Source organism: Pagrus pagrus (genome assembly GCF_965226575.1).
Source record: "Pagrus pagrus genome assembly, chromosome: 10".
NCBI classification, from domain to species: Eukaryota; Metazoa; Chordata; class Actinopteri; order Spariformes; family Sparidae; genus Pagrus; species Pagrus pagrus.
In genome coordinates, this window is record NC_140194.1 from 31982593 (window position 1) to 31996096 (window position 13504).

At 37.6% G+C, this 13504-nt stretch overlaps 1 protein-coding gene across 1 annotated transcript in view; it reads left to right on the forward strand.

The window, feature by feature from the left end:
* The first annotated feature begins 7750 nt into the window (after positions 1–7750).
* lrp5 (low density lipoprotein receptor-related protein 5) overlaps positions 7751–13504 on the forward strand; it is a 69516-nt gene continuing 63762 nt past the window's right edge. The window contains exon 1 of the mRNA XM_084365158.1: positions 7751–7980. Coding sequence (XP_084221284.1) covers positions 7896–7980 — 85 coding nt within the window. The 5' untranslated portion in view covers positions 7751–7895. The remainder of the gene's footprint in view (positions 7981–13504) is intronic.

Below are 13504 nucleotides of genomic sequence, written 5' to 3' on the forward strand. Positions count from 1 at the left end.
CTCGACGAAAGCAAAGTTTGAAGGACAAAATTATTATTTCAAATAAAAATCATTATTTCTAACCTCTACAATGTCTTGACTATATTTTCTATTCTTTCTGCAACTCATTTGATGAATAAAAGTGTGAGTTTATGGAAAACATGAAATTGTCTGGGTGACCCCAAACTTTTGAACGGTAGTGTATATTTTAAAATCTGTTGTAAAGCAAGTTGAACATATGGGTTATGTCTATATGGAAGGGTCATGTGGTTGTGCCTCCACATGGGAACTTTGTGGTGGGAATTGCAGCATTACTTTCAACCTATTACAACTTTAATCTGGTGTACCAGCATCAAGCATCTCGCATGCTGGAATTCTTTCAAAGATAATTCTGTGTTTGGAGTAGAATTCTGGTGGCTCATTTATCTTCCAGTTTGTGTTAACTTAAAGTCCACTCCAGCCAGTGTTTCTTGCTGTTAATGTTCTCTCTCAAACAGAGAATGGGGGTGTGGTTAATAGTCATTTGTAATCCATTACCATTACAGTCAGACTGCAGTTCTAGCAAGATCAAACATCATTTTTTCATGTGTATTGAGGAGTAGCAGAGTTTATTCATGGTCAAAATGTAACCTGCACTGGACATTAACCGCACTAGACAACTTCATAGCATAACTTTTCCCTCTGCTCTGAGCCCACTGTTGCTCGCTCGCTCTCTCAACCACACAGACACACCAGTACACACTGCTGTGTTCCTTAAAGGAGCCACACTACTGTTTTACCGCATAGAAAAGATAGGAGGATGACTTGTGACCCTGAGATTCTACATTCTTTATTCTATTTTAGCAACACTTTTTAACCTTGAGCACCAAATTATGTTATTTAACAAACAATATTCAGTGAACAGTGTGGTTCATTCAAAACACTTTACTTTAAAGAACTAGCAAAATGATTTTTCTTTGACCTTTAACCATCATTAATTTTAATATGGTTGGGACTATACATCAGGATATTAATGAGATGTGAACAATCCTCCTTTGAATTGGAGATCCCCCTACCAGCCCAATTGCAGCAGCAGCAACTGGAACAACTACCAGATAACATCTTAAACTACAACAAACATGTCAACAATATTTTTAGTAATCCATAACAGAATACTATCTGGATATTTAGTGTGTTTTTGTTTGTTTGTTTGTTTGTTGTTTGCTTTTAATAACAGCTTTATGGTGCCCTTAGACCGCTACTTACTTTGGAACAATTTTGTTTGTTGCAAAATGGCATTATTACTTTGTACTGGAGCCTCTAGCTAGCCAGTGTGACAGTGTGATATGTAAAAAGGCTTCAGTTTGTATCCAGAGGTTTATTACAAACAAAATAGTTCCAAAATATAAGGAGTGGTCCAGAGCATTGTGAAGAAGCAAATTATGCACAAATGATGATGTATTCTGTTATGAATACTAAAAATGTTATGTTGATGTGTTTTTGTTTGATGCTTTTGTTTTCCGTCCAAACTGGGGCTGGTTGGAAAATCTTCAGCCAAAGGAACGGCTGCCTGAGGGTATGTTGGTGCAACTGTATCACTCCTGGTCAGTTACTCACACAATGTTGTGAGAAGAAATACTAGCTATACCTTTAACCGTTTACAACCCTACATTTACACCATAGTAGTGACTGGATTGCAGAGCCACTTCCTCGTTCAGCTTGCCTGGAAAACAATATAAATAAAATCATAATGAAAAATAATTAACCTAACTTTTGTTATTTCATGGTTTTCATATTGTAAGGGCAAATGATTAACTTATTTTGCCCGAGCTGATGGATTTTGCTCCCTTTCGAAAAGACTTGTAAGAACAGTTTTTTCATACATTTTTTTTAATGTAATTTCAGATGTCGTTCCACTTGGTTCCAATCATTAGAATCAACCCAACGAGTGGAACCAAGACAGTAAATGTGGTCAGCCAAAGAAGTGGGAAGGTGCTTGAAAAGAGGAATAACTCATCCAACCCTCATGTCTCCTCTCTTATTAGGTGGCTGATGGACTTAGAATGGCTTTGAGTGTAAGTAATATACAAAAGATGAGGACTCTTCTTCTCCCCACCATGTGAATGAAAATTGTTCTTAATCTTTTAACAATAATTACACCTTTTACGCATATCTTTAGATTTAGGAATACACTAAAATACTTTCTACAGTTCTGAAGGTTACAGTTGAAAGTTAAATTACTCTAACATTAAAGGATAAAAGTAAGTTACAAAGCGTTCAACTCAACTCCAGTAAAAACTAGAATGCTGGGTGCTGAATCATCAATGAAGTGAAAAATCCCAAAAAGAGACAAGGACAGCACTCACAGTTGAATACTTATTATTGCCACACGGATGTTTCGGGCAAGACGCCCTTCTTCAGTGTGTAACCCAGCCAGATTACACGCTGGAAAAGGATGTCTTGTGTGACAATAATACAAATATTTGAGTGAGTGCTGTCCTTGTTTCTCTTTTTGGATATAACATTAAAGGGAAAGTTCAGATTTTTTGAAATAGCAGTATGTGCTACTTATCTATAGTCAGTGTATTACCTATAGTAGATGGCGGTCGGCAGTTTGGAGAAACAACAGGTGTTCCGTAAGCTTAAGAATGTACTGCTTTGGACGAGGTCAATAGCAAAACATATTTTAACAAACTAAAGAAGGCCTAATTATCACTTTAGGTGTTCGCTAGATTTCAAATATTTTAATTGCTTTGCAATTTATATCCATTTTGCTCTCTCCAAAGCCACTAGACTCCTCTGACAAAAGCAGATGCAACAGATCATAACACAGCCTTTTGCCAACTCGGGTAGTGTCCCGTCTCTGCTCTGCTTAATGTCTGTCTGCACTCTTCTCCCACAGTGAAACACACAGGCAGCAGAGAGGACAGGAGAAGGGCGTTAGAAAGCAGGACTGTAAATGATGGCAAAACTCAGTAAAGTCTCTCACACTGACCACAAAATGAAACAAGTGCAAATATATTAGGTAAATAAGATAAAATATTAACTTTCTCTCTTTCAATTCGGGCATGTGGTCCCGTTGGGGGGTCAGGCGGCATGTGTATAAATGTGAACTGCATAGAATCGGATATATCTTAAACTGGCCGGTCACTGGTCATGGCCAGTCATGCTGAATAGCAGCCAATTCTGGTCTTATTCTTAACTTGCATAACCTGATAGCTTCTGCTCCCTTTTGGAAAGCACCTAAGAGCACTGTTTTTCATAATTTTTTTTATGATGTGATTTCAGATGTTCCTGTGGAATCCACACAACCAGTGGAAAGAGATGGCAAGGGTGGTCAGCCAAAGAAGTGGTGAGGTGCGTGAAACAACAGCTTAGCCAATCCCCACGTCTAGTTTCTCAGGCGATTGATGGACTTTGAATGGCTTTGAGCATAAGTACAGATAAGAACTTTTTCTCTACCCCACTGTGTACAGAAATTGTTCTTAATGTAACAGTTTTAAAAGTTAAATAATTCTAACATTAAAGGGTTAGTTCAGATTTTTTTAAGTGTGGTACTTATCCATAGCCAGTGTTTTCCCTACAGTAGATGGTGTTCAGCATGCCCCCAGTTTAGAGAAGTCAAGCTATGCAATGCCATCTACTCTATGTTATATTCTGACTATGGATAAATATCTCATACAACCCCAGTTCAAAAAATCCAAATCAACCTAATCTTTGTTCTTAGTAGATTTCTACCTCAGGTCCTGATTTCAGGTTAGGCATTAGAGCCCGTATTGTGAGTTTTAATATTGCTTGTTCTTAATAAATGTCTACCTCAGGTCCAGATTTCAGATAGGTCTATTGAGTCTGTATGGTAAGTTTCAGTAATGCGTGTTCTCACTAGATTTCTACCTCTTGTCCTGATGTAAGATTGGCCCTTTAGGGCTGTATGGCTGGTTTCAAAATGATTGACTTTGTTGCAACGCTGTATAATGTCAATTCCATTGAGTGGTTGACATCAGGGATTGTTTGATGCAGTGTGATTATTGTGAAATATTCCAGTTAAAGTCATCTTTCCTATTATTAAGTTCCTCAAAAATACATTTTGTTTGCTGATGCTCTGACTGTTTTTTTTTTTTTTTGTGAACAGGTGAAGGTATTCTCATGCGATGTTGATTAATTTTTTATTAATAGCAAACATAGTCTCATTCAACACACTCAACAATAATTTACATAAACTGTAAATTAAAAAGTAAAAATTAACTGTAAAAACATTCTGCAACAACATATTGTATTTTGAAGTATTAACAGTTATTTATTGGCAATCCTAGTTGCCAGGTAACTTCTGTAATTTGCAAAGAATACAAGATAATTTTGTCAACTATATTACAATTAATTGTTGTTGTTTTTTAAAAAAAAACAGCAGCAACAACAACAATAAATTACTACAATTTATGTATAACAAAAACCTGTAAAAGTACGGAAGCCCTAAAGGGTCATGCATTCATACATTTTTTTTCCTCCGTTTTCCCGTGATAACGAGTTAATTTCATTTGTTTTCTCGAGATCTCAAGTTATTATCTCGAAATAACAACTGGAATTTTCCCGAGATAACGGGATAATTTTCTCGAGATCTCGAGATAACGAAACTTTGTTTTCCTGAGATAACGATATAATTAATTCGAGATCTTGAGAAAACAAAACGATAGTGTAGTATATTAAATCATTGCAGGAAACATCATTCAGTGTAGCAATGTCAGCTTCATCACCGCTTCACATATATTTTCAATCAAGGCCTGACACAGGCTGAAATAGCATTGTGCCTTGCTATTACAGATAATATACACATTAGTGTGCATAATCTAAAAAGACGGTTAGCAAGGCTTCAGCTATATCGGCGGTGCAATCTAAGTGAGCCTGATGTCGTCATTAACTACATAGCTGACCAGCTACGAGGTCCCGGGCGTCTCCATAATCTCAGGCCTATCATATCACAGTCATTATCTCGAGATCTCGAATTAATTATATCGTTATCTCAGGAAAACAAAGTTTCGTTATCTCGAGATCTCGAGAAAATTATCACGTTATCTCAGGAAAACGGCAGTTGTCATTTCGAGATAATAACTCGAGATCTCGAGGAAACAAATGAAATTAACTCGTTATCATGGGAAAACGGAGGAAATAAAATGTATGAATGCATGGCCCTTTAGGGCTTCCGTATAAAAGGTATCCTGTAATATACTGTAATTGTATTTACAGTAATTACCTGAAATTTTACAATACTTTATTGGCAACTTTTTTTTGTATTTACTGTAAATTCTACAATCAATTTGTTACAATGAACGTGCAGCTCAGCACAACAGTTAATCTTACATCTAAAATGCAAAATTGGAACCAAAACAATTCATATACATATCATGATCAATGCTGACAACAATTTCTCGCCTGACAATAACACTTTGTCATAAACAGTTGGTACTGCACTTAGTGTCCCTATTGTCTTGGTAGTATCTTTTATTTGTTTGATTTATTTAGCATAAACAAAGATTCCTTCACAACAAAATAAGGTAACCTCTTCATTGCATGGATTTTGCTGTCTTACAATATATACCAAAGAAATGTATTAGAAGCTGAAACATACTTCAATATGCTTCTTTTTGTGCCACTTTTGCACAGAAAAAGTATACAAAATGAAACATAGTCATTTCAGTAATCCAATAGAAAACTATACATATTTACAATACACACTTGCATAGGATAGCAACAGACATAGAAATCGTCAAAACACCTTTAATGGAAACGTGTGCAGTATGTTAAACAATATAGTTGATTTAAATAGAGTTGGAACAAGTTATGAACCTTATCGGACAATAAGCCATACCTTCAGTGATTCTTCTTCTATAAATCTGTTGGTTTCATTAAAGCAGTGTATTTTTGGCTTACTGAAAATATTACTTTTTCTTTAATTGTGATGCTATTCTTTGGTTGGATGTTGTTGATCACAGTTAGATCTAACTCCCTGGTCAAACACCCCACGTAAGCAAAAATATAAACAGAAGTGATAAAACTAGTTTTTTTTCACTCAGGACCCCTCTACAAGAAAGAGCGTATCTTATTATTACCTAATAATACCTGCATTGTTAGGTTATAATGCAGGTATTGCCTTAAATGAAGGCCCCTATCATTTCTGTTTATAATGTGCTTTGGTGGTGAATACTGCATTAGCAAACAAATGTGCTATGAATTAAATAACCACAAACTAATTGCCAAACAGAGAACAATTGCACTGGGGCTTTGCCATTCTTGTTCCTTGTCTCAAACAGGAACTAAATGGTCTATATAAAGTAGTTCAAGTTAAACAATATAAGGTATGGTGTTTTTTTGTATCTGTAATCTTCAAGACATGTATTTTTTCCTTTATCTTATTTCTTTTGTTTTAAAAAAAAAAAAATACAGTCCAGAGAGAACACAAATTTGATAGACAGCATCAGAAACTTTCACATATGTAAACGATAAACGGAAAATGTAAACCAATTGAAAATTGAAATGCTCATAATCCATTAAGGATTAAATCAGAGATTTGAATCCCTAACTCCAATTTCATTTTAAATTTCAGTTGCAATGAAGAGCTTGTAAGCTTTTGGCAGTTAGATTAGTTATTATATAGCCTGTATTAAATAATCGCAGATTGTGTTTCTAAAGTTTAAAAAACAAATAATTGTTGAAAGCTTCACACATCCTGTCACATAGAATATTTGGAGATACATCACTAAGTGGACAAAATATTTGTTTCTCTTTCAGCAACTCCGGTTGTCAACTGATGCTCTTATAGACATATAGACCTATACACAAGTCATCATTGTTTTTTTCATGCTATGCCAGCGATAAATGCATCTTCACTATGAGGACAGGATTTTAGAAACTACTACATGCTGTCACTGCACCATGATGTCTCTGGTCATGGAACAGCTCCTTAAACAAGTCTATTTTCTGGGCCAACACGTTAAAAACACGTCCATACCAGCACGGAGGTAAGTCAAATGCTTCTAATGTTTTCTCTGGGGAAATATAGGCTACACGTCTGATTTTGTCACCTATGCAAGAAATGTGCCTGTAACTCTGGTGAGGGATTTCATAGAAAGAGAACTGTTCTTACAGTGTAAGTGTTCTAATTGTTTAATTCTGTCTTGCAGGGGCTTTGTATCGCAACTGTAGCCTATGGTTGTGTACAGTTCAGACTGAATTGATGTATTAGTTGTTTTAGGGTTAGTGCATTCATAAAAAGCAGCAACAGTAATTGGAAACAGGATTTCTAATTGTTTTGATAAAGTGACATTATAATAGAGGCGCAATGATCAGTTTCTTCATTAATTGTTTGCTAGAGATTTAAAATGTAAGCTAGTTTTCCAGTATTTATTTCGGCTATCTAAAGAATCTGACTCCATTGTGTCCCTTCTTTTCTGAGACCGAATCTACGCGCTAAACAATCAATAACTAAAGTATGTTAATTGGCGATTCACTTTGCTGAATTGTGTGCAGGTTCATTTTAAAAGGAGGTAGCCTTTTGAAACCTTGCCTCAGAATTACGCTGTAAACGACAGAAAGCAACAGCCCAACGTTTAGTCTGCTCTCTTTGAGTCTACATCAGAACATTAATACAAACTACTCATAAAAAATGCTGCCTCGTGTCGGATGACGTCACTCCACGTTCGCCTGCCCTTTCTCTCCGTGCGCGAGCTCGACAGTCCAAAGTATAAAGTAGCGCGAGCGCCTTATCTAGGGGGGAAAGTATAGTCCAAAGAGAGGGACACACACAGAGGCGCACACACACTCGTGCATATACATATTGGGCCGCTGAACGGAACACAGGCCCAGTTGTGTACATGTACACACGGAGAAGTGGACATCTTTACAACTTAATTAAGGAGTAAATACCCGAAAATGGAGTGGGAGTTATGGATTTAAAGCGTAGAGGACTTGAAATGGGCGGTCTGCTGCTGCTGTTTCTGCTGCGGAGTTGTCTGCTGTCGGCGGTTGACGGTACGTTGACTTTTTGTTCACAACCTGGATCCTTAGGGAACAAGGAGTTAGGAGCCACCGGGACGCAAAATGATAATAAGCTAGTAGTTAATATGCTGTGGTCCAGTGGTGTCTGAACACTTCACTCACCCACATTCAGACGAACTAGAAGGCTAGCTGTGATTCCTTGTCTTAAAGTTTGGGTTTTTATGTCTCAAGGGCACAACACCACTACTGTTGAAATGAAAGTATCGAAACTTTGCATTGGTACGTGCGACACACTGGGAGGAAAGCCAGTGTAATAACTAAGCTGTCCATGCTTCGCTCAGCCGGTGTAGTTTAGGAGTTTGTGTCGGAGCAGGAATGAAGTTTGAAGGCAGCCTGGGCTATTTTCTCGGGCCTCGGCAGCTCCAGCCATTCCTGCTTGGTGTCGGGTGTCAAGCAGACTTTATGCTTTCTTAGTGAAAAAGAAGCCGGGATGTGTATGTGGGAAACTGAACGCTGCTGGTCACGTTTAAGATTTTGCTCTCAGTCAGGATCAATGCCTTTGTAAGCCTTACTTTCTCCACTGGCTGATTTGCGGTCTTACTATTTCATGTGAAGCTGCCCAGTCAGAGGCGGAGCTTAGCTTTCTCTCATATGGATGTAAGGCATTAACTTACATCAGTCCTTAAGGCTAGCCTGTTTTTGTCTCCTCGCATGTTGAAACTAAAGCTTCATATTTTATAGTTCAATAGCCCATGTAGCTATAACCCACCTCTACAACTAACTCTCTCAGTGGTCCATTAACGTCAAATCCAGATTTGCTGCTGAGAAGCCTAAAATTTTCATAAAAAACAATCTTTGCTTTGCTTTGAACTTTACCAGCCATTTCCTAACGTGACTTTCAGTATCAGTAAGATACTGGTTATGCTAGTGGTACACACCACTAGTTTCATAGGAAAAGGATGGGAAACAATGAGTTTATCCTCCACAGACCTGCCCTGTCCACTCTTGATATATTTTATAGAAAAGAATTTGCTGAGTCTGCATCCTTATTATGTCTTTGCTAAACCTGTTAAACGTGAGTGTGTGTAGAGTCCTATGGGACTCAGCACTCAAATCATTAGTAACTAAAGTGTTGTAATGTGTACTTGCTAAATTCTTAAGAAATCTGATGATTGGAATGATTAAAAGGTAATGTTAAAAAACTTGACTTTGTTAATAAGGTGGTTAGCTGTGACAAAAGAACAAAGGAAATGTATCCACAGGGTATGTGCCTATTGACAGAGATACTGTAGCAAACAAAAAAATCAAACAAACAAACAAACACAATCTATCTATCTATCTATCTATCTATCTATCTAAACTTTTCTTGGGTTTTCACTGGATTTTCATTGAGACAAAGCTGGTGAAGGCTGGAGAACTTGCATGGCATGTGTGGCATCGACATTTTGTGCACACACCTTTATATCTGCAAATGAAAAAATCACAACAGACAAACATGTTGATGGGGGATTTAAATATTATACCAAGATGGAACAAAAAGATTAAAAATAAAGATTGTGCCTAGTTATTTTGGCACAGGAATCAACATAAAAAACTTACTTTCAGTTTATGCAATCTTTGTGTGCACATTACACTCTCCTGACTCTGTTTTATTAAATAAAACAAAGGGGCAAGAGCCTGATGGAAAAAGTGAAGACAAGAATGATGGACAAGAGTTTTTCAGTGTGACCATTGAACATTTGTTTGCCTCATTAATAACAACAGTTCTTATATTACCATGAGCTTACAGAATGTTAACCGTCACTCAAAAAATAAATGTATGCATTTTTGTCAGTATATTCTACAAAGGCAGTGGCCAATAATTCAAAGGGATTTTGCCATTGAGTTCGATCCTGTTTGCTCAACGTAACATTTACGTACATTCTACCATGTCCCTAATGATTCTTACTAAAGGAAGGTTAAGGGTCAACACCAGAAATTATTGACAAAAGCATCATAACCAATTTGGATAACTATACAATCGCAATAATGAATACACACCATTTTCGCGCCACATCCTTTGTCTCTTTTATCTCTTTTATCCTTTAACATGCGATCAAAGAGCTATAGTTAGACCCCATTTACCTCACATTTGCACACAAGTCTCAGAGTAATGCATGATGGTAAATATTGCTTGGTTAGTGACCATTGGTTGTACACTACTTTTCGCGATGCATTGTGGGATACTTTGAGTCCACTATATAGGGTATAATAATTCCCACTGGACATTCGGACAGCACTACAAAATGGCGTAGTCACTATGTAGTGCACTATATAGGGAGTAGTGAGTGATTTCAGACACAGCCAGTGTCTTTGTTTTGCTAGCAGCTGTATATTGACTCCTGATAATCTAAAGTAAACAAATTGACACAGACTTTGGTAACTGCTGTACATTAATGTTAGATATGCAGCAGCCATGCATACTTATTGTCAGGTTTTCCCATTCATTTTAATGAGGGCTTTCCATTTTGGCTGTGGAGGTGCTGGCCGCAGGGGGCTCTGCAAAAACTACACAGCTGGCTGTGGCGAAGAAGTTGAGTCTGACACGATCTGGTGTTCAATCACATAAAATGGACGTCCTCCAGCAATCGGCCTCAAGACGCCCACAGGAAGAATAAAGCCTTGTTTACCATGTAGCTTTTGAGAGGATGATCCAAGTAGGGGGTTAAAAGCTGTTCTTCTTCCCTTTTTCTGTCTAATGGGGGTGGCCAAACGGCTTTTTGGAGCAATACCACCAACTTCCGGATTGGGGGCGGGCGACAGATCCAAAGTTGACGTAAAACCACGGTCCGGCTTATGTTAATTAAATCACACTCCCACATAGCCGCACAATGCTGTGGTGTTTCACTGCACCACCGGATTTGGTGTGAAAGCAGCCTAGGAGAGACTAACGTACATCAGAGATTTTTTTTTCATAAAGTAATTCTCCACTCCATGAAATACCTTCTGTGCATTACTCTGGCAATAGGGTTAGAAAATATGGGCAACATTAAATCTTTGCGGTCCCGGGGTAACGGTAAATGTTGGAACTGCTGATTTTACAGCAAAGCTGACAAGTGTGGCATTGAAGTCATATCTCTTGCATAGTCTTGCATAGCCAGACCTCTCTCATCCGACCCGTTTTCAGTTTATTTTCCCCACAGGTTATCTAGTCTCAAATATATAACGCAACATCATCACCTAGTCAGCGATAGGGATAAGGCACTGAAGGCAGCCACGCAGGCAGGAGCAGGAACCATTCTGTTAATGTTACATGACTTCATACTGTACTTACCAGTGTGGCGTGTCCAGCCACGTAACTATCCATCCATTCATGAAATGAAGTCACACACTTAAGGACCCGCCTTACCCCTGGAATATGCACAAACAGTAATGGTTTGTAGGAGTGCCATTTAACAATGTAATGGGATGCGCAACAGTAATCCTGGCAAGTTCAGCCACAGAACAGTGCATCGTCCATTGTAAATCTAAAGTTACTCAATTTTACTTCAGTTACAAAGCCCAAATTTCACTGTAACTTATCACTGAGAGGGTGGTAGGGACTGGGGGAGAAAGAGAAAGGTCCCTAATGTTCAGTTCAGCAGTTCTAATAAGATTGTTCAATTTCGACAGTGTTACATTAAAAAAATAAAAAATAAAAACATTTTAAATATGAATATAGCTGACTATGTTGTACCTGTCCAGCGTTCACCAAAAAAAATTGGCATTTTTATTATATATATAATTTGTTTTAATACCAGCCGATTAATCGGCTATTGGCCTTTTCCTTCTCCCAACTATAGTTATTATATCCGCCTTTAAAAGTCCACTATCGGTCTACCTCTAGTCTATACAAACTAAGACACAAATTAATAAAGTAAAGCAATTCAGGACAACATGACAGGGTCAAGAGACAGTGATGTGATTAATAGCAGCAGAGTCTGCATGACAAGTAAACAGTTTGCACCACAATAATATAAAAGATTAGGTAGCAAGACTTGGTTTAGGGGTGATGTGGCAAAAAAAAATTAATTATCTATGTAATCCATGATCTAAATTGTCTCTTTTCTCAATTTTGAAATGCCCAGTAGACTAGAAACAGCTAAAACTATGAATTTCTCCATTTGCATTATTAAAACATAATATCTTATAAAAGTTAGCACAGTTTGGATTTTGCTTAGCCATGCTGTGATCTCACATTTCGAGTATTGAACAGCTCTATATGGGATGTAAAGAATAGTATAGTCCAGTAATGTAATATATTATATTAAATGTAATTTGGTATAGTATAATATCTAATAGTGTAGTATAGTATCGTGTAAAACATAATATGTATAATATATAACAACATAAATAAAAGTATCAGCCCACAGTCCAACAGTCAATGGAGAGGGGAAAGATTGTGAGAGTCACTGTGGAAATGTTGTGCCTTTGTGTCAGAGTGATGCCAGTCTGCGGTTTCCATTACTGTTGTACACTCTGATAGCAGTGGGTACAGGTGAGCACCTAGATGGGATGATCTAATTGCTCAAAGAGCTTCATGGCTGCCACAGGTCATCATGGAGAGGGTGAGACAGGTGTCCCTGGCTCTTATTGGTCCTGAGAAAAGACTAATGATGTCCTAAGTTTGGCACTAAGGTGACCACATGTACGCACACTTCACAACCACTAGCCAAAATCACCAAAGTAGTGTCAGCACACTGCCAGGCAAACATCACAGTTTTCTGTGTGTGTGTGTGTTTGTGACTGTGTGTTATAGACTCTACGATCACTCAATAAATAGAAGTGTTTTTCATACATCATACTTGGACAGGGTCTGGGTCTTATCTTTAAAACCCTGTTTTGGTGTGAAATGACACACTAGCGTTTCCACGGTAAAACACGTGAACGAAAGAAAAACAGCTAAATGTCTTCAAAGAGTGAGACAGACAGCAAGGCTCATCAAATAATTATATTATAAATTCAACATTGTCTAAAAAAATCCAGATAAATACAGGTTGATAATAACAGCTGTGCTGTGTAATTGGCTATATTGACATTTAAAATGAGTGATGATTAGAAAAAAGGTAGACATGACAAAGTTGTCTCAACAGCTGGTTGCTCTGCTGATGGACAGCCTTCTACTCCGCTATTCATTGTCCTCCTGCTCTCTGTCATCACTTTTACTAATGCAGCCCAAATCACTGTATCGATGTTAACATCATTTTCTGTTCCTGTAGTCAGATATTGAGTATATAGTTATATGATTGCATCGTAAATCATACGTAAATGTCTTTTCCAAGCTGATGTCTTATCTTTGAAAAAGCTCAATTTTGGATGGAGAAAAATGAATCTGGATGGAGAGGTGAAATGAAGAGAAAAAATTTGTTTGCAAATTAAACCAGATTGATGCAGATGTACTTTTAGTTGGCTCCCTTCAAAATTACGTTAAATGCATCAGAGGTGTGAGTTTGACAAATGGTTGGGTCACAGCAAGTCACAGCATCTAGTCCGGGCTAGCCTCTGTTCCACTAACTTCTCTTACTTAACAATTGTCATT